Here is a 22,280-nt window from a genome sequence, read left to right as displayed (position 1 = left end):
GTCTAAAAACTGTATTAATTTAGTGAGATTTTGCAATGGAGAAATTACTAAGGGAAAAATGTGAATATCAGTTCATTCATTGTATTGTTGGGATACTACTTTGTTCAAAGTTTTAATCATATTTAAACCTTCATTTTCAAAATCCAAATTCTAGCATCACTATGTCTCCCCAGAAATGTACTGAAATTTAATTAGAAATCCAAATAACATACACATATGCACATTACATTCAGAATATGTAGATCATTATAATTAGCAATTAGTTAGGGAACATCAACATTCCAAATGCATTGAGAGCAAACCGATAAAAAGAGTGGCTGTCTTTCCTTGGTACAATGGTCTTCACAGGGAATGTTCCTAAGTCCCATTGCCCTGAACACAGTAGAAAAGAACCAGCTCTGTCACACTGAGCTCTCTCAGGGCCACTTGCACAACTGCTGCCCTGAGTGTTTTCTGTCTCTCACAGCTTGTGACTTTGCCAAAATGTCACCATTGAGACTACATTGCCAACTTGTATTTGCTATTTCCATTTTCCATGAAGATTTTTTTTCTCTCTCTCTTCCCCCCCTCCCCCTTTAAATTGGCATACTGCAGAGCCATTATAGAGAGACTACCTCTGTGCTTATCTTGGACAGAAACCTTACAACCACATAATTACAAAGCTTTCTCAACCACTTTGAAATTCAGACTTGAATTTCATTTCCAAGGGGAGGAAAGAGGAAATTATCCATCTGTTTCCTACATATCTTTCACCCTTGTGAAAATGTGACAAAATGACGCAAATTTTTAAAGGTTTCCAAAATGTTTAGTTGGCAAATCTCAGTGGAGTTCTGATAAACTTAATCAACTAAAAATCTTCCAAGATCTCATCTTTTAGGCATGTACCATCTAAAACTTAAATATGTGGCTTTTTCCCCTGCAACTGCTGATCCCCAGACGCAGCCAGCTGCTGTCCCCAGCGCTGTGAGTGTCACATCACCCCTCTTGTCCTCATTACCTCCTCTGTTTGTCACAACATAATAAGGATAGTGAAGAGGTGCTTGCACCAGGAATGAAGTCAGGGTCTCTCTTGACTTCAGGGTATGAAGGAGGTTGGAGTTTACAGTCCTAGATTATCTCTAGAAATAATTTCTTTTTATCTCAGGTGGGAGACTTAGGGACTGGAGAGTGCCACAGAAGTGGTGGAGCTGGTCATGCAGGTCAGGGCAAAGGGTAGAGTGAGATGGAGATGGTGATCATTGTCTTCTGGAAAGACAAGGGAGAGAAAGACTGAGACCAATACAAAAGCAAGCGGAAATAAGGAGAGAGTGGAGTTTTGTTACCATTGGAATAAATCCCAAGAATAGAAATTTGCTGAGTCTCATCATTGAAGCAGCTGTGAAGTGCAGTAACTGGAGGTTTGCAGTCACTCCTGCTGTGCCTGGCACTGAAGGAAGGCAGCTGATGCTGCTGTTATCAATTATTCTCTTTGCTCAAGTGACAGAAGTATATCCTGAAACCATTAGATTTCCTACTCCAAAAGGAGAAACATGCACACTGAAATGATGTCTTGGGTGTGGAGAGAGGGGGGTGTTCTGTGTATGAAAAAATGAACTTAAAAATTACATTTAATTGTTTACAAAAGCTACCTCTCAATTCCTCCTTTGTAAGATAGGAAATTTTTTGGGCATTATGTAACTAGTGAGTGTCTGATAACATTTGCATTACTTTGATGTGCTTTATGGACAGTTCCTCGTGCATATATATATATATTTATATATACACACACATATGCACATGCAAAAGAATTTCATGAAGATTTGTGTCAGTTCTAACAGCCTCAGTAGTTTAAGGATTTGAGCCTTAAAAGATCAAGGCTTGCAGGAGGAAGCAATTTACCTGATATTGTTGGTAAAAAAAAAAATGCTTAGAGCAGGTCAGAATGATGAAATTCAAATTGAACTGTAGCACTGAGGTTCTGGAGTGATTCACAGAGGGATCACAAGAGACATCAGTCTTTCCTAGTGTTCCTGGGCAGCCACTGGAAATAGTCCATTCTCCCACAATAGGAATGGGTTCTTTGTTCATATAATCATAACCTGATCTCCGAGGAATAACAGCATTTTTATGGAGTATCCTGTTGTGATAAACTCTCTGTCTTTCTGAGATGGCTGTGCTCTCCAGTACTGCATTTCTGGGAAGGATTTGGGCAATGAATAGGAGTTGGTGGCTGCCTTGCAAATGAAATGGCAGAAAGGACTCCCTCACCTTTCTGACACACACTCCTCCTCTATCTTCTGTGCCAGGAGACATGATATGTATGTTAATTTATTGTAAGAGCCAGAGAGACTCTTACATACAGTATTTCATCCAGAGAGGATGAAACCAGCTTTCTTTTGGAACACTTCAAGGGAACTAATATCAACACTATCATTTTAAAATTAAAGGGAGTTGTCTCTGTAAGTAGAATTAGACTCTGTATGAGTTGTCTCTGTAAGTAGAATTAGACTCTGTATGAGTTGTCTCTGTAAGTAGAATTAGACTCTGTATGTAATTATCTTGCTCTCAGGAAAAATCTGTCTTATTCACTAGAAAAAGGTTATTTGGACAAGAAGAACCACCTGAAGAACTCAAAACCCAGGCTGACTGGTACCATGATGTACTTCAGTTCTGAAGAGTTCCCAACAGAAATCTTTGAAATGAAGAAGCTTTGATGCCAGTTTGGTCATTTGCAGGGAAAGTGTTGCTAAATAAGTGCCACTTAGCTGTGATTTGCAAGGACTGCAAGCAGTGCTCTTAATTCTGAAGTTAAAACTTATCTGTCTGTTTGTGTATAACTGGATGGAGATACCTGCAGCTCCTCTGGTTTGATTGGGTCTGACAAGTACAGACATTCCCAGCTGATTTGAGCTAAGCTCTATCTTCATACATCCCTCAGGGCAATCTCCATAACGTTGCTCACTGAAATCTACTCCAGCTTAGCAGTCTGCAACTGAGAGCTGCCTGTTCAAATAAACTGCACAGTCAAAGCAGTGCCAATTAGAAAACTGTGGAGGGCTGGCCCTGGATGGGTGACAGGTGCCCACCCAGCCACTCCATTGCTCCTTTTTCTGCAGGATAGCATGGGAGGAAGAAAATAAGATGGAAAAAAGCTCAGGAGTTAAGATAAAGGCACATTAACTTAGCAAAAGCTGTGTGTGAAAGCAAAGACAGCAAAAGTTTTAGTCTCTGCTTCTCTTTAGTGGGTGATGCCACATACGTGCAGCAGTTGCTCTGGAATATGAATGCAGTAACATTTATCTGCCCCTTCCTGCTTTCTCTTAGCTTTTATTGCTGAGCACATCATATGGTACAGAATATGCCTTTGTGTCCTCCCTGTGTCCTCTCCCAAGCCTTTGTCCCCCTCCTACCACTGGGATGCTGGAGAGACAGAGCTGCTGCTGGGCCAGCACTGCTCAGCTGCACCAAAACACTGCTGGGCTCTCAGCAGGGCAAAGCACAGCTCTGTGAGGGCTGCTGGGGAAATGAGCTCCAGCTCACACAGACCCAGCAGCACAGAGAGTAAGGCCTTTAGCATATATTAACTAGATCCTAAGTAAAATTTTAATATGGCACTAATATTGGAAAAAGGGATATGAAATACTGAAATGTGAAAAAAATTGAGGAGTGAGAGCTACTTCCTGAAAATATTCTGTTCTGAGTGCCCATTTTCATACTGAAACTTTGGCTTTAAGAAGCATTACAGAAATTCAACAGCATTTTTTCCTCTGGTTTAAGTATAATACTGGTCTGTATAGGAAAGCTCATGGAGGAGAAAAGAAAGGAAGTTTTGTTAAGCAGAGATACAAATATTTTATGTGGGATTTCCTCTATTCTGGGAGAGAAGCTCTTTTAAAGTTCCTGCTAATAGCAAGTTTGGTTAGCTTCCCAGTGCTCACATCTCCTGTTCCAGATGGTCAGTGACGTGAAACTCTAATTATCATCAACAAAATAAGCTGGGACTAAACCCTTCCTCAAAGGTAAAAAGAGCAGATGGACAACCAAAATGTTATTATTAGAGAAATAATAGAGAAAAGGACTCCTCATCTACCTTTCAGAATCACTCACTAACGTGATGCACAATTAACTCCTTGCTCTATTAATATAAATTACAGTGTTATTTGACTGTTTGAATGGCTGCTTGTTATATAAGCCTTTCCAACAATATTTGGAATAGCAGCCAAATCCCTCTTGTCTAAGGGGAACCAGTAAGTGAAATTATTGGGCTGAGCTTCCATCCAGCATTTCATTTGCTTTCAGGTTTTCAGGGGATTCTATTTTATTCTCCTCCACAATGTTACAGACATCCCTCCTCAGGAATCTTGGTGGGAATAAAATCACAAATAGCGTTTATCTGGAATGAGGCAAGGCCTGTATCCAGAGATCCAGTTAGTCATTTGTCCAGAATTGTGGCTCACAGACACTGAAATCCCCAAATATTTGTCAAGGATTCCAAGCCATGCAGGTCAGACCATGGAGCACTCTCCCTGTCTGTTGGGCTCCAGTGCTGGCCTCACTTTGAGCTGTGATTTCTGGGTCAGGCTTTGCAAAGGCAGCCCCTCATCTAAACCTGCCCCTGCTCAAACTGAGCTCATACAGGCCTCAGTCCCTCCAGGGCTGCCCAACCAGTCCATGTAGGGACAGCTACAAAGAAAGGGTCTGGGAGCATCCCCTGTATTTCTGGAAGAATCTCATTCCTTTTCTGAATTCAGGTTCACTGCCTGATTGCAGCATATCACTCTTTAGAACTGGCTGTCCTAATTCCTATTCTCTTGCCGGTTTTCTAAGTTCAGGAGTAGATTTTGATGTACTACTTAAGGATTTCCACATAGATATTCATAACAAAACAATATAAAACTGAAAAATTGCATCAGAGAAAGATAATCAGGTTTTCCTCTGCATCCTTATGAATAAACAAGCTTTTCTTCTCTCTAAAGAGTTCTAGCTACAGGTTTATGTATCACTGTCATGATCTGTAGTTACACAATGAGCCTTATCTTTGTTTCTTGCTTCTTTTTCCTAGCCATGCCTTCACAATGTCCATTTGTTGCTTTCACCAGCTCATTTTCTTATGTCTTAATTTCACCATCTCTTCTCACCTTAGAAATCTATTTTCTTTAAACAGGAAAATGTTGCAGGTGTTGATGCTTTTTATCTGTCACCTGTCTGATGGCACAGGTGGTTTTTCCCCCCTCTTTCCTTCCTGGAAAGGTTCTGTACACACGTTGTACATTACTTGGCAAGGAGTGAGGCTTTTATCCTTTTGAAAAAGAATTCCTAGGCTGAAGAGTTCTATGTGTAGGTACACTAAAGCTATTAGCTGTGTGTACATAAGGGCCCACTTGTGGATAGAAGTGGTTTTTTACACTGTTTCTCTGTACTGATATGTCTAGGATGTGTGAATAAGATCTTAGCACTCAGATACACGTTGAGAATAAACAGAACTTAAATTAGTTTCATTTTCACTCCAGTGGCTGAGACAGTATTGTAAGAGACACTAAGGAATTGCTTGAGTACATACAGGGTTTAAAAAGTGGCTAAAAATATAAGGGCTATAGAGAAACCAGCATCCTTTTTCTTTTCTTATGTGATGACTCAATACTATTTGTCATGTGCTAATAGTGCCTAACAAATCTCAGCGTGAGGAAGGGGATTCAGGCTGACAGAATTCCCTGTGTTCTTAGACTGAACAAACTTACCTACAGGTGGGGAGGAAGCTGAAACAAAGGACTTGCTAAGAGAAAAGTCTTTGTTTCTTAATTGATACACATGAAACAAAAGATTTTGACACAGTACATATGGAAACCCACAACGTTGCTTTCAAAGGACACTTTCTGAATATAACTGCAGTTTGTGGGGAAAATATGATGTGAGAACATTCAGATGGCTTTCCTCTGTAAAATTTGTTATTCAATGTGCTCAGGGATCAAAGTGTGGCAAAAACTATACAGAATAATGCTTCAAAAATGGAAGGGCAAAGGATCCAAATTAGTGACAGTCCATGACAAAAGAAAAAAGAAAAATATAATCATAAAGGGAGCTTCACATCTACTGAGATATGCATCAAGCAGACACCCATCATAACTTTCAAAGACAATATTATTCCTGCAACTCCCAGCTCCCAATTTAATTATTCAGTAGCATGGTTACAATATCTGTTCTTGTCCTTTGCAGAACAGCTGATTTTAATATATGATACTCAAGGAATAACAATTACAAATTGTGAAAAGTAGGGTAGTAACACTTGCAGATAATGGACAGTTACATCACTGGGACAATGACCACATGAAATGCAGACTGAATTCTTGTAACTGCATTTGATGTTCGTCCAATATCTGTTTCTCAGTCTCTGATTACATTTCTCTCTTGTGTATGCTACATTCAAGTTCAGTGACATAATAACAGAATTAAACCCACTGAAATAATAACAATACAGGTAAACAAGTACCTAGAATCAGAAAGGTTTAAAGATTCTTATTAATTTTCTATTTGAGGTCCATTGTATCACAAGAGTTTCCTATATTTTGAAAACATCTAAATTCTACTAAAAGTAGTAATATGATGGCTGTGCCTACCAGTAAGAATCCCCAGTGTGTCAGAAGGAATTGTCTTGTCTGCCTAAGAAAATTGTGGGAATCACTGTCTGAGAAAAGACAGCCTTAGAGGGTGCTCAGCCCAAACTGAGCTGAACTCCAGCTTCTGAGTTATTTCCCCTGGAAATTGATACTGTTTTTCAATAAACTTTCAATAAATCAGTTACCTTTGCCATGTTATTTCAGAAAGCCTTATACAAGCTTCTGCCAAGAAAGGAGGGTTTGAGCATGACATTAACTTGTATAAGGTATGTCTAGACTAGAATGAAAGTACTTTTTGAGTGAAGATGTACAATGACCTGAGTTGGTATATGTTTATCCTGGAAATATTTAAGACGAACCATGAAACTACTTTTATCAGGATTTTCCTCAGTCAGTATTCTGGAAAACAAAGTATGTAGGAAGTATTTGTGGCATAATTAGTCACATGGGTTTTTCTGGTGAAAGCAGACATGTTGAATAATCTAATAAGTACTCTCTTTTAAGGGTCTGGTATAATTTTTCTTAAATACTTGGAATTCTTGATGTTTATTTTCTGTGAGAATTCCCACAAGTTTTTATTAAAAGCAGAATTTTATCCTAATAACAAAAAGTTAGAAACTCTGGAAGTGATTTTGATATGAGGAAATCCTCGTTGCATCTCCCATGCCCTTGCTTAGAGAGGCCCTTGTGTGTGTGAGTTCTCCCAGATGCACAGCAGCTTGTCAGCCTTCCTGCAGCCACTGCTGTCAGTTTGAGTCACAGTGATCCCTCCTGCATGGATTATCTTAAAATAGCACACTATAAATGAAACCTTGCAGTTAGCACAAACACCCAGGTGTTTGGTGGGGCAGGATGGCCACAGGAGAGCTGTTCAACTGCCCCAGAGAACTGGTGTCCCTGGCTGGGATTTTCACTGTGTGCACTCACTCTTGCAGCAACACAGCTCGTGTGACTTGCTGAATCCCTAGAAAAATGCAGGGGTGGCTGCTCCTGCTGCTGTCCTTCTTAAACTAAATGATAAACAGGACAGGAAAAATAGACACTGGAGGGAGAAGCTGAAAGAAAGGAGAGAGATCAATCTAAGCCCTTGTTGGCAGACAGCCATGCTGCCTTCACCTTGCCAAATTGCCACCTCCTGCCATAACCTGCCATAAGGGCCCCCTCTCTTTTCTCTTCCTGCCTTTCCTGCAGTGAGTCACTCCCGCAGACATCATCGTACTTATTCTGTTAGATAATGAACCACAATGTGTATTTTCATATTCTATTTTTCTGGTTATCATTATGTAGTGCACTAAATTACTTACTCTTGCTTTTCCAGATTTGTAAACATTATTCTCACACCTTTTTAAATAGACATCTATTGCTGTAATTATGAACATGTTGTGTTTGCACACAAGAATGGTATGGGTTACAGGAAAAAAAATAGCTGTTCTTTTGCAGTGGCAGAAAAACAATTTTCTTCATTTAAACTCTTGTTGGTCTAGTAGGGTTTTAATGACCTGAAACTGGCAATATTAACAGTATATCTTTACTTAAAATGCTACCGGAAGATTATATTGGGTTGCAGAAGTATTGTATTTGTGCAGAATCTGATTATTTAAGCCAGAGAGTAATGAAATGTGAAACTGATGATGCCATGTATTCTCCTCAGTCTCTGCAAATGACTTTAGAAATCAAAAATTGGTCACAGTGAATATATAAAAAAATCACAACAATTTTCCAGTGACAAGAGATTCTATACTAAAGATTTGTAATCTCCCATGTAACAGCAAAGAAAACATGAAAGGTAGATAGGCTGAGGTGCATAACCTAGACTTGAGTACTGGGAAGAGCAGGGCTTATAAACACATGAATCATGTACTGGAATATTGAGGGAACTGGAATCTGATGGGACTTTTACATTTGTTCTGGAGTTGAGTTGTTCCTTTGGGAGATCTGTGTGCTTTGGCATCAGGGTGACTGAAAACTAGAGATTTCAAACACTCTGGGTTCCCTTGAGCTGCTTGGAGCCTCACTGTTCCTCTGTGGGAACCTTGCACTAACAGAGGAGGAGTCTCAATGAGCAGAAAATGTCTCGGCTGTTATTAAACCGCAACAAGGGAGGGAGATAAAAATCTCAGACATTGCCACCTACACACTTCCCAATTCTAATAGCTGCTTCAATGCTGTTCTGTGGCTCTCTCACAGAGTTGTCTGGTCTTTGCTTACTTTTCCTTTTGTGCATTTTATTACCTGATGTACCAGAGCTCTCCCAGGTGACACATTCCAGCCCCAGTCCTGGGATGTGACAGCCACCCTGTATCTAACCCTGGGCTGCTGTGCTCAGACACTCAACAGCATCTGAAAACATTGCTCTTGCTCTGAAAACTCTGGGAGGAGTTCAGTGTAGGTGAAGGTTACTAGACTGATAATTGGAGAGTGATAAATTAAATAGGAATGCTATTTCTTTTTTGTATTATGAAACAAGTTTGGGTCTTTTTGCAGTAATTATTATAAGTTGAAACTCCATGGGGTTTCAGACAAAATATTAAGCTCATCTTTTCACTACTGTAAAGTCTTTAATTCTGAGAGATAGGATAAACCCTTGTTCAAGGAACGATGTTTTAAGGGGAAAGTTGGCACTGAATTAAGGCTTACTGTGAAGCACCTTCAAATGTTGTGGAGAAGTGAATTTGACTTTGCAGTTCTGTTACTTTTAAGATTATCTGAGAGGATTATTTGTATTTCTGGCAAACTCTGGGAAGCATATAATACATGTAGAGTGGAGTAAACTTGAGATCTCGTTAATCATGTACTTAGCATCTATGTTTTGAGGACAGCACATACTTGTGTGATTTTGGCCCATCATTTGTGATCTGTTTGAGGATTCCTGAGAATAAAAAAGCTACATATAATTTTAAAATAATATTATCCGCTGAAGCTCTGCCAGCTTCCATAGACAGAAGTAGATAAACAGATACTGTGTATTACTTTGTGGTTTTAATCTTGGAAAATAACAATTGCACAAAATAAAAAGAACCTGTCTTGAATTTTATAGTTGCTCTATGTCCTAGATGCTCATTTAGCATTTTTTTTCAAGATACCTTGTTTAGATGAGGAAAGAAATGTTTACCATTTTACAGAATATACTGCTTTCTGGGTTAAAGAACATGAACTAAAATTGCATTCTGGATATACAGTTGCTATAAACAGTATTGGAATTCTAGTGTTAACAAACCAAGAAAAACTCTAAAACTACATCTTTGTAACAAAACCTTCAAATGCTACAGCTGTACTTGAACAAACAATATCAGTGAGAATGGCACCAGTGAGAAAAGCTTTAATGATCTCCCCAGGTAAAGCAAGGAGGTGGGTGTAACTTACTGTGTCAGCACGATAGCCACAGCATCATTTAGGACACTCTCTCCAAACAGGAGTGTGTACAAATCTGTATCCACATTCAGCTCATGGAAAATAGCAAGGACTGTCACTGTATGGAAAGAAAGCAAAGTGAGTTGGTATTTTCATGTTCCTCTGGCAGTTCAAGAAATAAAGCAATGTTAGAATACAGGTTTGAGAAGCCCAGTCCTATATATTGCCTAAGGGGATAACAATGGGTTAAGGAGGATCAACTGGAAAACATAAGCTCCTTAAATTCATTAAGTCTATGAGTTTTGCTGCTGCAGCTGAGTTAGGAAGAAGCTTTCCCTCTCACACAGAGAACCCTACATAGATGAAAATGTCACAGCATGTTTCACTGTGCACGGACTGTGATCTTGTGACCACAGAGGAATAAGGGTGCTGAAGAGTTGGGTTTGCTGTGGATTTTGTGTGTGATGAGTGGGGTCTACCTGTTTTAAGAAGGACATAATAGCACTTATCCATCTGTTACACATGTTCACTAAGGGATGTACAGCACGCCCACCCTGTCCTGCCCCACACTCTGCAAGGATGTGGCTCATGGCAGCCAGGAAGCCTTGAACCCAGACCAGGATATTTGACACCTACAACCCATTCTAGGGTTCCTTCAGCATACCAGTAATTGCAGTTCCTTCCTTCTCCCTGACTTACACCCTATATTTGATTTTCAGTTCACCAGTGCAATAGAAAAAATAGAGCGTGGTGAATTTAAATTGAAGGTGAGCAAATGATTTAGACACACATCATCAGGAGAATTTAGACATTTGGTTCCTATTCAGGTAAATAAATCCTGTAGATATTAACTTAGGCCTTCTCTGTTTTTCCCTCTTCCCTGCAGACAGGGGATCACAGTCCTTCCTATGGTCTATTTTCCACTTCATAACCTCCAGCTGAAGAAGGCTGTCTGTGTTCTGTGTACGTCTTATTTGAATTCTTATTATTCTTACTATTTTCTCTTTGCATGGACAAAGTAGAACTTTCTCATTTCAAACAGAATTCAATGTAAAGACCCCCAATTACTTGTCTGGTTAAAAACTGCACGGTAACTCAGTGCTTCACTGCTGCTCATTCTGGTATATAATTGTGCAATTGACTCAGTCCTTATAGCCCAGAAATCCTAAAGATTAGGAGTGCTTCTGGGATGCCATGTTCACATCTGACATTTTAGAAATAAAAATAATACACTTTTACATTTGCATGACTGCTGATAATTCATACAAGACCATGACCAGCTGATTATGCTTTGTCTTAATGACATTTTTTAGAACTTTCAAAGCATTGCTGCTAAGGTTTTCTAAATGGCAGTTAAATATCTATGTAATCTCAAAATCAGTTTATAAACCCAAAATAGATTCTCAGTTCTCCTGTGAGATTTTATGTTAAAGTGATCTCTGTTGATGTGTTATCTCTGAAGAATTTTGGAAGTGTTATTCTACAGAAGACAATTTAGGAGATGTGTGTAGCTAAACATTTGCTGATATAGCTATATTTAAATTAGCTAGTTATATTTAACCATCCTGGTAACCTCACCCATCTACTCCCACTGCAGTTATAATTTAAACTAGGAAAAGAGTTCTTTGCCCAGAATAGCTCAAAGGTGTAGGCAGAAGCTTTATTGACAAAAGATATTTTCTTGGTTCACCAACATCTATATTCAGGTTTTTGCCTGATTAGCAAGGCTGACTTAATGTGCTAAATGTGGACTCAGTTTAGTCTCCTGCTCTCTAATGTCATTGGCATAAAAACAGACTTGTTTTCTAAAACTATTTGCCACTTTCAGCTTTTGCTTATTAGCTAATTAGTTTGGGGTCTCGTTAATAGTCCCTGTGATAATGATAGAAGGAAAAGAAAACAGTAATCAAAGTCAGTGTACTGCTGGGTGTGTGTGGAGCAGGCCAAGGCAATTAGACAGATGCCTACACATTCCTCTCCTTCCTCCTGCCTCCTAAATAAACAACTTTCTCTTCTTGTTTCTCTTCCAACTCTACCCCAAAAATGTTACTTTAATCTTTTCAAATGAAAGCAAAATAATAAATCAAGCAACACAGTAATGCATCAATTAGCTCTTCTGGGAGAAAGTCCCCATTTCACCCAGTTCTCAGAAAGTATCTTCCATTTCAAATGTTTTCCCATTTCCAGGGGAGGTTATTGGATCTTTACCTGTCCCTGTCTGAAGGGTCCTGGTCTCTGCTCTGTCCTTCTCTTGTCTGGCCCAAGGCAGAGCAAACTTCAGCCCCACCTCTGCTGACAGATACTTATCTGATTTGTTTTCAAAGAACTGAAATGATGCTGGTTCCATGAAACTCAAGGGAGTCTAACTTGCTCTTCAGTATTCATATCATTTATAAATGCAATTATTCCTGAATCATGTCTAACCCAAATCTCCCCTCCTGCTTTTCAAGTCTGCAATTTCCATTCCTAGCCTAATGAGAGACAAAAATTTGTCATATTTATTCTGATTTTCTTTCAGCAGAATTTGTCTATTCAAAGACTCAATTCAGACATCTCCTCCCTAAAATGACTCACTTCATTCAATCTCCTCCTTTAGTAATGTTTTCTTGCCCTCTAATCAGCTCATATCTTTCCTGAAATACAGTGCCTAAAACCACATCCCAGTAATGTAGTTGACACTTGCTGTCAAGAAATAGAATGAAAAAATGCTGTAGAACACGTTAATAAATCCTGTTTTCTTTTTTTTTTTTTGCTATGTATTGGTACTCATGACTCATTTTCATAGGTTGTAAACTTGAAATCATTTTCAGAAGTGAATGCTCACTTCTTATCTGCTGTCTATGAAGATGCTTTTTTTTCAATGTAGCATTTATCCTTGTCTATTTTAAATCATTACAGGAATCATACTGAATTCTAACCATGCCTTTCAAAGTGTTTGCAATCTCCTTTCAGCAGAATATTGTACCATAAAGGAACACCCTCCATTGCATTAGCCAGCTCATTAATAAAAATTTTAAATAGTGTCTGCACAAGAATAGAGATTTGCAGGATCTTTAGCACATCCACCCTTTTAAGAGCTCCAGGAAACATTTTCACCTTGTTTTGACCACCACTGTCTGGGCACTCCCCCATGACCACATTTGCTTTGATTAATTATGAGAATCTCTGGGCATAGGTCAGAATGGCCACATCAAAGGGGATGTGCTGCTCTGCTATGGAAAAAAGTTAATTGAAGTTACCTCTGGACAGAATAATGTTCTAGGAATAGTCATCATGTCCAAGGAAGTCACATCATGTTTTGTCAAACAGATGACTTTAAAACTCAAGGGAAATAATTTAAAAATAATCCTATACCAGAGTCACATGTCCAGTCTGTGAGAACTTTGATATCTAAGTCAAGTTTGTAGATGCTGCACTGCAATCAGCTTGGCCCCTGGCTTTCTGAAGGCACAGCTGAGCAGCAGTGAGTAGGGCTTGTTTTTTGTGTGGTAACTACTTAAAGACTCATAATTCATTACATACAATATGTATTATAAAAATACCAAACTACTTTCTTTAAGGTACTCAGCATCTCTTGTTTCAGTGTAAGCAAATGAGGACAGAAAAAGAGGTGGGTAAAGAACTGGCTGGAAGGACAGGTCATTGGGGGAGCACCAACACCTTTTGTGGTAGTAGAACACACACCAACAGAAATAACAGGTACCAGAGCTGCTGACTCAGAAAGGGTTGTGAACTTCAGTAAAAAATTCAGTGATGGGAAGCAGGAAATAGTGAGGCATCTAAGATTTTCACAGATTTTATTTATGCCAACAAAAGTCTGATTCACTTCTTCCCTGACTTCATGGGCTGAGGTAACATCTGTCACATGCTGAACCCAAAATGATTTCAGTTGTACCCAAGTCATAAGAAGTGTCTGTGGAGCTGCTTTGTGAAAGGTATCTTTGGACAAATGTAGAAACAAATTGGCTTGTTATAGATGCCTGTAAAAAGTATCTATAACTGAAATATCACCAAACTAAAACAATCCCTGCTCTAACTGTATCCAATGCTACTTTGCTGTTACTTTTAAAAGAATAAGGAAACAAAAAATAAATTACACCATTATATAAAGTACTGGTATTATTGTACTTCAGTCTTCTGACTAGAGCTATTAATATCTTTCATAGCTCATGGGCCTAAATTCTTTCAGGAGTGCACTATCAAATGAGAAGAAAATAAGATTAGAGAAATCTAACTTTTATTTCCTATTGACTTTGTCTAAAAATAAAGATTCCAATTTGAATTATAGACTCCTTTCCCTATTAATAAGTCACAGCACTCACAGATTAGTTCAGTGGTGAACAAGATGAAAGCAGATATATATTTTCATTTAAAACACATTTATAAACCATCTTACATAGTGTTTGAAATGCATTACCTTGCTGTATTTATACATTATGCTTCTTAATGCAAAATCCTTCGATTTTATGAGAAACAGAAACTGCTCTTTCTGATAAATATCCAATTCTATCAATAACAAGAGCAGCGCAACCCACAGCTCCAGTTCAGCTGTAACCATAGTAACTTCAAAAAGGGAAGAGCCTTGTGATTGTCAATGTGACCAAAGGTAAGGGAGTTCATATAGCTCAGAAACAGCTGTGCTTCAGCAAACCCTCTGAAGGCAAATCAGTTTTCTATACTTGAAACATCAAAAATTAGAAAAGAAAATAAAAGGAAAGGCTAAAGGTATGTGGAATGTCTTTGGATGGGAAGGTGGTTATCCAGAAGGTGTTACTAGCAGCAGCCCTGGAGGCTGCCAGAGTTGTGCTGTTTGTGTCATTTTGGTGGCTGGGGAAGAGGTCCCATCCTTACCCCCCTGTGCCAGGTCTGTGCTGTTCATTGTTCCATTAGAGCCACAGGGACAGCTGGGCCACCAAGCCCTGTGGCAGTGCCACTGTGAGGTCTCTGCTGGGCAGTGTCCCTGTCAGGTCTCTGCTGGGCAGTGTCCAGGTGAGGTCTCTGCTGGGCAGTGTCCCTGTCAGGTCTCTGCTGGGCAGTGTCCAGGTGAGGTCTCTGCTGGGCAGTGTCACTGTCAGGTCTCTGCTGGGCAGTGCCACTGTGAGGTCCCTGCTGGGCAGTGTCCCTGTGAGGTCCCTGCTGGGCAGTGTCCCTGTGAGGTCTCTGCTGGGCAGTGCCACTGTCAGGTCTCTGCTGGGCAGTGCCACTGTGAGGTCTGTGATGGGCAGTGTCCCTGTGAGGTCCCTGCTGGGCAGTGTCCCTGTGAGGTCCCTGCTGGGCAGTGCCACTGTGAGGTCTCTGCTGGGCAGTGTCCAGGTGAGGTCCCTGCTGGGCAGTGCCACTGTGAGGTCTCTGCTGGGCAGTGTCCCTGTCAGGTCTCTGCTGGGCAGTGTCCCTGTGAGGTCCCTGCTGGGCAGTGTCCCTGTGAGGTCTCTGCTGGGCAGTGTCCCTGTGAGGTCCCTGCTGGGCAGTGTCCCTGTCAGGTCTCTGCTGGGCAGTGTCCCTGTGAGGTCCCTGCTGGGCAGTGTCCCTGTGAGGTCTCTGCTGGGCAGTGTCCCTGTGAGGTCCCTGCTGGGCACCCAGAGCTGGGGCTCCCCAGCACGTTCCCTGCTCCCCCTGCTGCTCCCGAGCAGGGGCACCTGTGTGAGCACAGAACACAGCCAGGAACTGCCCTGCCACCTCTGAAGGGAGCCCAAAACCACTCCCAGGGTTAGGGCACGCCAGAAACCAAATCCCAGGGCTAACACAAGGAAACCCTTTCAACAGTGAAACAGGGAAATCTGTGCTGGTTTATGCAGATGAAACAATAAGACATGATTTCCTTGACAAGGTGATGAATTATGCCTATTGATCAGAATAAAGAAAAATGTAAATACTGGTGCCATGTTTTAAATCAAGAATAATGAAGGAGCAATTTGGGAATTTAGAAATTCTATTTTTTAAAATTTAACCTCTCACCTGAAGTCTTAAAATGAGAAACTTTCTCTACTGAAAATGATAAATTATTGGAAGGAGATGTTCTCTCTAAGATGAATTATTTGGTCAAGAGTGACCTTGCTTTGTCCCTGAAGTTTCTAACTGTCCTTTCCAGAGGCACAAAAGTCTTTTGAGGCATCTCATAGTATTGATATTTAAGGATCACAGTCTATAATGCAAAACACAGTCCCAAGTATATCCAGTCCTAAATTAATTTCTTAATCTTAGTTCAAGTGTTAGTTTTCTATGTAAGAGAACACATAGCAAATAATAGCAATTCTCCTGAATTATTTTTATGCCAAAATATCTGGATTAAAAATCTTCGCATAAACTTCAGAACTAAAAGCTGCAGAGTGCTGTGACATTATTTCCTTCTTCTTTGCAATACTAGAAAATTTTACATGGCATATGTTCGTTTACTACCTTGAGATTAAAAATCTTTGTTTAACATGTAAACACCTACCAGCCATCTTTATTATCACAAATAAGGAGCTCAATCAAACCAACTTCTGTCAAGTCAACAAATCAGTTTTTAGCATCTTTTGAGACTTAATTGCTTTCCATAGCCATGGGAAATTAAATCTCTTTTTGAAATGAGTTCATAATCCTGCACAGTGAAGAATTAAATGAAAAATCATGTAGCAAATCTACAGGAATTTATTGTTTCATCTTAAGACCAATTTATTGGTCTAACACTAACAACATTTTACTAAAGTTTTCTTTAAAAAACCCAAAATGAACCCTAGTTATCACAGATAAAATCTTTATACTGATTATTTTATGCCCTAATATGTATCAGTTCTCTAGGGAGCCATATTTGAACTGATTTTGGAAAGCCAGTGAGCTCTTTACACATTTGAGATTATAATTCACTGGCAAATCATAAAACACAAAGAAATATTTTCAGCAGTGTCAACCATTTAATTAATGAAAAACTTAATTCAAAGTTCTCTTAAGTCTTTGAGGGGTTGAAATTTATGGATAAGATTAGTGAACACATGAAACAACTTAGAATATTGTGAATTGATAGCAGAGGGAGCAAGACTGAACATTAAAAGCTCTTGGATGTGCACAGACTATATAAGCAGAGAAGTAATTAGAAACAATATTAATCAGTGACAGTTTGTCACACTAAAAATAATTTTCTCAACTGCAACTTTAGCTTTTTAAGCCTGTTTAAAACTCTGGGAAAAGTAATCCTTGTAACTTATTCCTTACAGTGCAAGAGGAGCTTCTGTTTTGTTGATTTTTTTCCCCTCTTGATTGTTCTAGATTAATCAGTGGTGGTTTAATACTCTTATAATCAAAATCAGTGCATTTGTCTTATACATTACTCATCATAAGTCAACATTTGTGAAACTAAATAGTCTTGGACTGGGAAATGGGAAAAGAAACTAAGCCAGCTGCAAAACCCTATTCATAGCACTATCAAGAAATATCCTTGGAAATTGTAAGGATGCTTTTATTCCATAAGCAGTTTATTTTCCTAGGTTTTCCTTGTGCTTCCAACTTCTGTGTTTTTCTCTTGCTCTGAGGATAGGCTTCAGTCATGTGCTGAGTCTTATTAATATGGCTGGGTGATTGAAGAAGTGGCAGCATATTGGATGTGTGGATTAATTTGAGAACAACAATGTCATGCAGCTTTTACAGTAACCTTGCAACAACTGGTTTTGTGGAAACAATTTGTTTTATACTGTACTTTTAAGCTGTCAGAATGATAAATCACAAGCCTAAAATATTTTGTTGACTATTGAGACATCATTTAAAGACTGGAAAAAATGTGTAGAACAATATTGCTTTTTCTCACTTCTTTTAAAAGCCAGGAATTTGAAAACTTTATTTCTAAGTCTCTCAAAGAAGCTTCTCAAGGGTAGTTTTTTAACACTAATGCAGAATTTCACATCCATCACAAAATGTTTTCTGTTCTGTCTCCTATAACAGCTCAGCTGAAAATTTTACAAAAATCCATTGCACCCTTGCAGATTTTGTATTTTGTCTTAGCAGATAACCTCTAAAAAATATGTGTTCACCTTCTCCTTTACTGTGTTCCCACAGCTGCAAATAGCAATACTTTAATATCTGAGTTATTGACAGTTTCAACATAACAAAACCTGGACAAGTCTATGAAAGCTAGGCTAGCTTTGAGATTAGACTGTTTTAATTAGAAGGTAGGACTAGAAGACCTCCAGACATCCTTCCAAATCTAAACGATTCTGTAATTCTTTGATTCCAAAATTGACTGATTCTGCTTCCCAGGCTTTGCCATTTACTGTGACTTTGGGCTTTAAGTCTCACATCTGCAAATTCAAGTCAATTTCTTGGTATCTGTTTTTTTGAGTTGTATTTATCCTGAACATTGATATCACATAAACAGTATTTATATGGCCAAATTGGAATGCTCCATTCCCCATATCTTTAAAGGGGGTTAAGTCACACATGGATGGGAGGTTGTGATTATTATCTGTGAAGCTCCAGCAGTTCTCATATCAGCAAGCAACAGGTGGTGTCCTGAAAATCAGAGAGCATTTTCCCAATCTTTTCAGTAACCTTAATTATAAAGTTTGTGATCTCAGCCTAGGAAAACCAGCAGCTAAAAAGCCACAAGGGATCTCAGGAGCTGACTTGGACTTTGATTGACTTATGATTATCAGAATATCAGGTATTTAAGAGCTAAGGGAAGGAAAAAAAACCCAAGAACAGAGACTTAGAACATTTCTATGGCATATACAGTTCTTATTTACTCTTCTGACTTTTGAAAAAGTAATCTATTTGAAATGGTTACCTGGATCTGTGGCAGACATCAGCGATCCAAAAAATAAACAGTCAGTGAAGTGGAATTCCCATTGCTTTAACTGGCCAATGTGTACCATGGCCTTCACAAAGCCATACATTATCAACCTGTCAGGGCAAGGATAAGACTGGTATTCAGACAGAGTATGTAATATTTATGTTTAATTTACAGTATTAAACAGGTTCTTATTCTCTTCAGCTTCTTTTCAATGAATATATCACATGAATACTGAACATAAACTGGTATCATATAAAAATTCTATTTCCTGTTCAGCTGTCAAATATTATACTGAAATGTCAGAGACAATTCCAAATCAAAGGTTTTCTGGGTAATTTTCATCTGCTGTTAGCAAAGAACAATGGTTTGGGCTGTTTATTTTTCAAAAGGGAAGATAAGGTAAGCTTAGGAAGACATTATTAAGATGAATTTGTCTAATGTAGAATATTTAAACAAAGGCAGTTCTACTATCAGCTCTGTGGCTTGCTCTGTATTTCTAAATGAACTGTGTTATTCTATCAGCTTTTAAATGTTAGCAGCACTCAAAGTTCCACATAAGGTCTCTAAGTGGGCATATTTAACAACTCACAGTGACAGTGAGCCAACAAAGTCACATTTCAAAATGCACTGCTACAGCCTCACGAGTTTCACAGGAAATGTTATCTCTGGTTTATGTAACTAGACAGTGCTCTCTGAGATGTGCATTCCAATTAGAATCTTGAAATAACTTGGAAAAAAGAGATTCACTTGTTGTTAGAACCTGTTGCAGATTTTTACAATATTATTCATGTTCAGTCTAGATAATAATAAACCCCATTGCATTGAATGCCTGTTCCATAAACACATAAATTGACAACTGTGCTCTTCTAACTTCAGGCTCTAAACCAATCATTTAAACAAGTTCCATGCATGCTCATCCTGAGCTAGGTTTTGCCCTCAGCTTTCCTCCTAAAGATCTTCTGAATTCACATGAGCACCGACCTGAGGGACAGATAAAGTGCAATTAACAAACAGCCTGAGAGTTAATTACCAATCACTTTCAGATACTTCACCAAGCTCGCTGTGTTGCACAAGAAGAGAAGCAGAGAGGTCTCCACAGCCTTCCCTAGTGGCCCTGAGTATTTGTGTAGATATTTACAGAAGTTCTCTAGCAAACAGCTCACCAGCAATCACCCTACACCACTGTATGCAGCTCTGGGTCTCCCTGATTGATGAGCTCACTTTCTCCCCCTTCCCAAAGAATAATGACTCAAGACCTTGCAGTGAACTTAGTCTTATCCCCAGAAAATTTTGTCAGCTCTAAGGAATGAGACCTTCAAAACCTGACTGTGGTGCTGCTCTCCCAATTTTCAATTGTATCCAAAGCCACAGTAATGGAAATGAGCACAGCCATGTCTTTTAGAAATAATTGCCTAAAACTACCTGCAGGTTTGACCAGAGATACTCTTCTCCCTCATTTAAAAATATTTTAAAATGGTAAATAAAAATAAGTTCTAACTATTTGGCAAATTTAGTACTGATAATTCTAAATATTGAAAAGATGGATCCCAGTGGATACCTGAGCTCCCAGTGGTAGTGATATTACACATCATCCAGTAGTACCCAACACAGCTGTTCTTGCTGGAAACCCAAGAAGGAAAGCACACCCCAAAGACAGCAGGACATGAATCCCAAGGAAATGTTCTGCACTGATGGTACTACTGCTATTATAAAGTAGAACTGGGAAAAAAAAAAGTATTATTGATTTTTAGAGCTGCTGTCACTTAATTTGATTAATTTAGTATATTTTTAGCAAGTTTATACCAAATTTCAGTAAATCAGATTGCTTTATTATTCAAACATCCATTTACTATATGGTAAAAAATTATGACATGTCTATTAGTAAGTTGTAAATAAATCAAAGCATCAGTGACTCTGAATTTCCTGTGGAATGTTCCTGTCCCATGGGAATATGTTCCCACCCAGTGCTCACTGCTGACACAGAGCAGGCTATTGACACCAATGGAGTTAACATAAGAAGCTCTGAATCTGTTGAGTAGGATAGTACTTCTATTTCCAATTCCTGTCTGTAAAATCATCTTTTTTACTAATAGAGAATGCTAAATTTTATTTTTCATGGTCTTAGAATTTCAGAACTGAGATCTTCAGGGCAGTGTAAAGGAAACAGAACTTGAGTGGCAAATCAGTGTAACTCTGATTTTCAATGTGGCTTTGAACATCTTAATTTTAAAATAATACTGCAAAATTATTTTATATACTTTGTGAAAACAGTTTTTTAAAATCTGTATTGCAAATACGTTGGTAAAGTTGCTGCCTCTTAAACGGTAGGATCTTTATATCTGTGTTCTAAATGATCCTTATCTGATAATTTTATAGAGTAAGAGCTACTTTCTGTATAAGCCTGGGTTTTGCATTTATACTGTGAACAGTGCATCATTTAGAGCACTGTATTTACCACAGGAGATAGTGTCCCTTCATTCTCCCCAAATGAAGCAGTGAGTAGGATTCTGTGGAACAAAAATAATGAGGCACAGAGCTGGGCAAGGACTTAAGAGAGGAGACTTCTGTTGAAAATCGGAGTCCTCAGAGCTGCTGCCTCAGGTCCCTGCTGCACTTTGATCCACAAAGCCTCTCAACTCCCAGGAGGTTTTTGGGGGGTTTGTCCAGCACTGTGTGTGTCCAGCACGTCCTGCTTGTCTAGAGATCCTCTAGGATTCACAAACTGATGAATGGCCTGTCTGCCAGGGAGAACTGCAGGGATTCTCACAAAGCCCAGAGCTGCAGGAAAAAGAGGCGGCTCCACTTTGCAGCCCCTTTCATTCTGCTCTGACTGAGCAGGACATGTGAGCCTCAGAGCCAAACCTTGCTTCACCCCATTGTACTTTATTTTTCCTACAGTAAGATGCCAAACAGGGTCCCAGCTCCTACAAGCTGCTCCACCTTGCTCATAATGAGCTGTTATTCATTTAATTAGGCAGCTGGGATGTGCATGGATGTGACAGTGTGATGTGGTATCAGGCGCCATGGGTCCTATCCTGGGTGATGGAAGTCTGACCTTAAGCCTACACTTTGAAGTTAAATTCTTTTCCCTCTGTCCCTCTAGCTCTGTGTGTCTCAAATTCTGGTAGGTGACAAAGCCAAACAATGCAATTTTTTTTTGCATCTAGGTATATATGTCTGCTCTAGAAGCTACACAGACTCAATACAGAGCATGGAGTTGATGTGGAATTGTTCTACCTCCTTGTCACTTCTTTTTGTCATGAATAAATCTTCAAATTCAGCAATGTATTTTTGTGATCAGAAAGTAGATGATCAGAAACATTATACTTTAGAAACAAATTGCAGCTAAATTGATCAGTAATTAAAAGTTGCTGAAAACTTCTCAGTTGGCCTTAGTGATGGTTTGGTTCTTCAGAAAATGTTTGTGAATAACTGATTTGTCAGAGACTTGGAACTGTCATAAAGTAAATAAACAGAAGAATAAAATGCAGATTAGCTTTGCTGTAGGGGCTCTGACATTTTCTACACCCAAACATATTTTTAAAATCTGGGGAGGAGCCCATCAAGTTAGAGCA

General features: G+C 39.1%; 1 protein-coding gene across 3 annotated transcripts in view; it reads right to left on the bottom strand.

The window, feature by feature from the left end:
- SLC9A9 (solute carrier family 9 member A9) overlaps positions 1–22,280 on the bottom strand; it is a 171,987-nt gene that overhangs the window by 114,868 nt on the left and 34,839 nt on the right. For all 3 annotated transcript variants that reach the window (XM_030954305.1, XM_030954304.1, XM_030954306.1), the window contains exons 5-6: positions 18,700–18,815; positions 9,957–10,062 (exon numbers count right to left, since the gene is read on the bottom strand). In XM_030954305.1, the coding sequence (XP_030810165.1) occupies positions 9,957–10,062; positions 18,700–18,815 (222 nt within the window). The remainder of the gene's footprint in view (positions 1–9,956; positions 10,063–18,699; positions 18,816–22,280) is intronic.

Source organism: Camarhynchus parvulus, chromosome 9 (assembly GCF_901933205.1).
Source record: "Camarhynchus parvulus chromosome 9, STF_HiC, whole genome shotgun sequence".
In the NCBI taxonomy this organism is placed as follows: Eukaryota; Metazoa; Chordata; class Aves; order Passeriformes; family Thraupidae; genus Camarhynchus; species Camarhynchus parvulus.
This window is presented reverse-complemented; position numbering and strand designations above follow the sequence as displayed.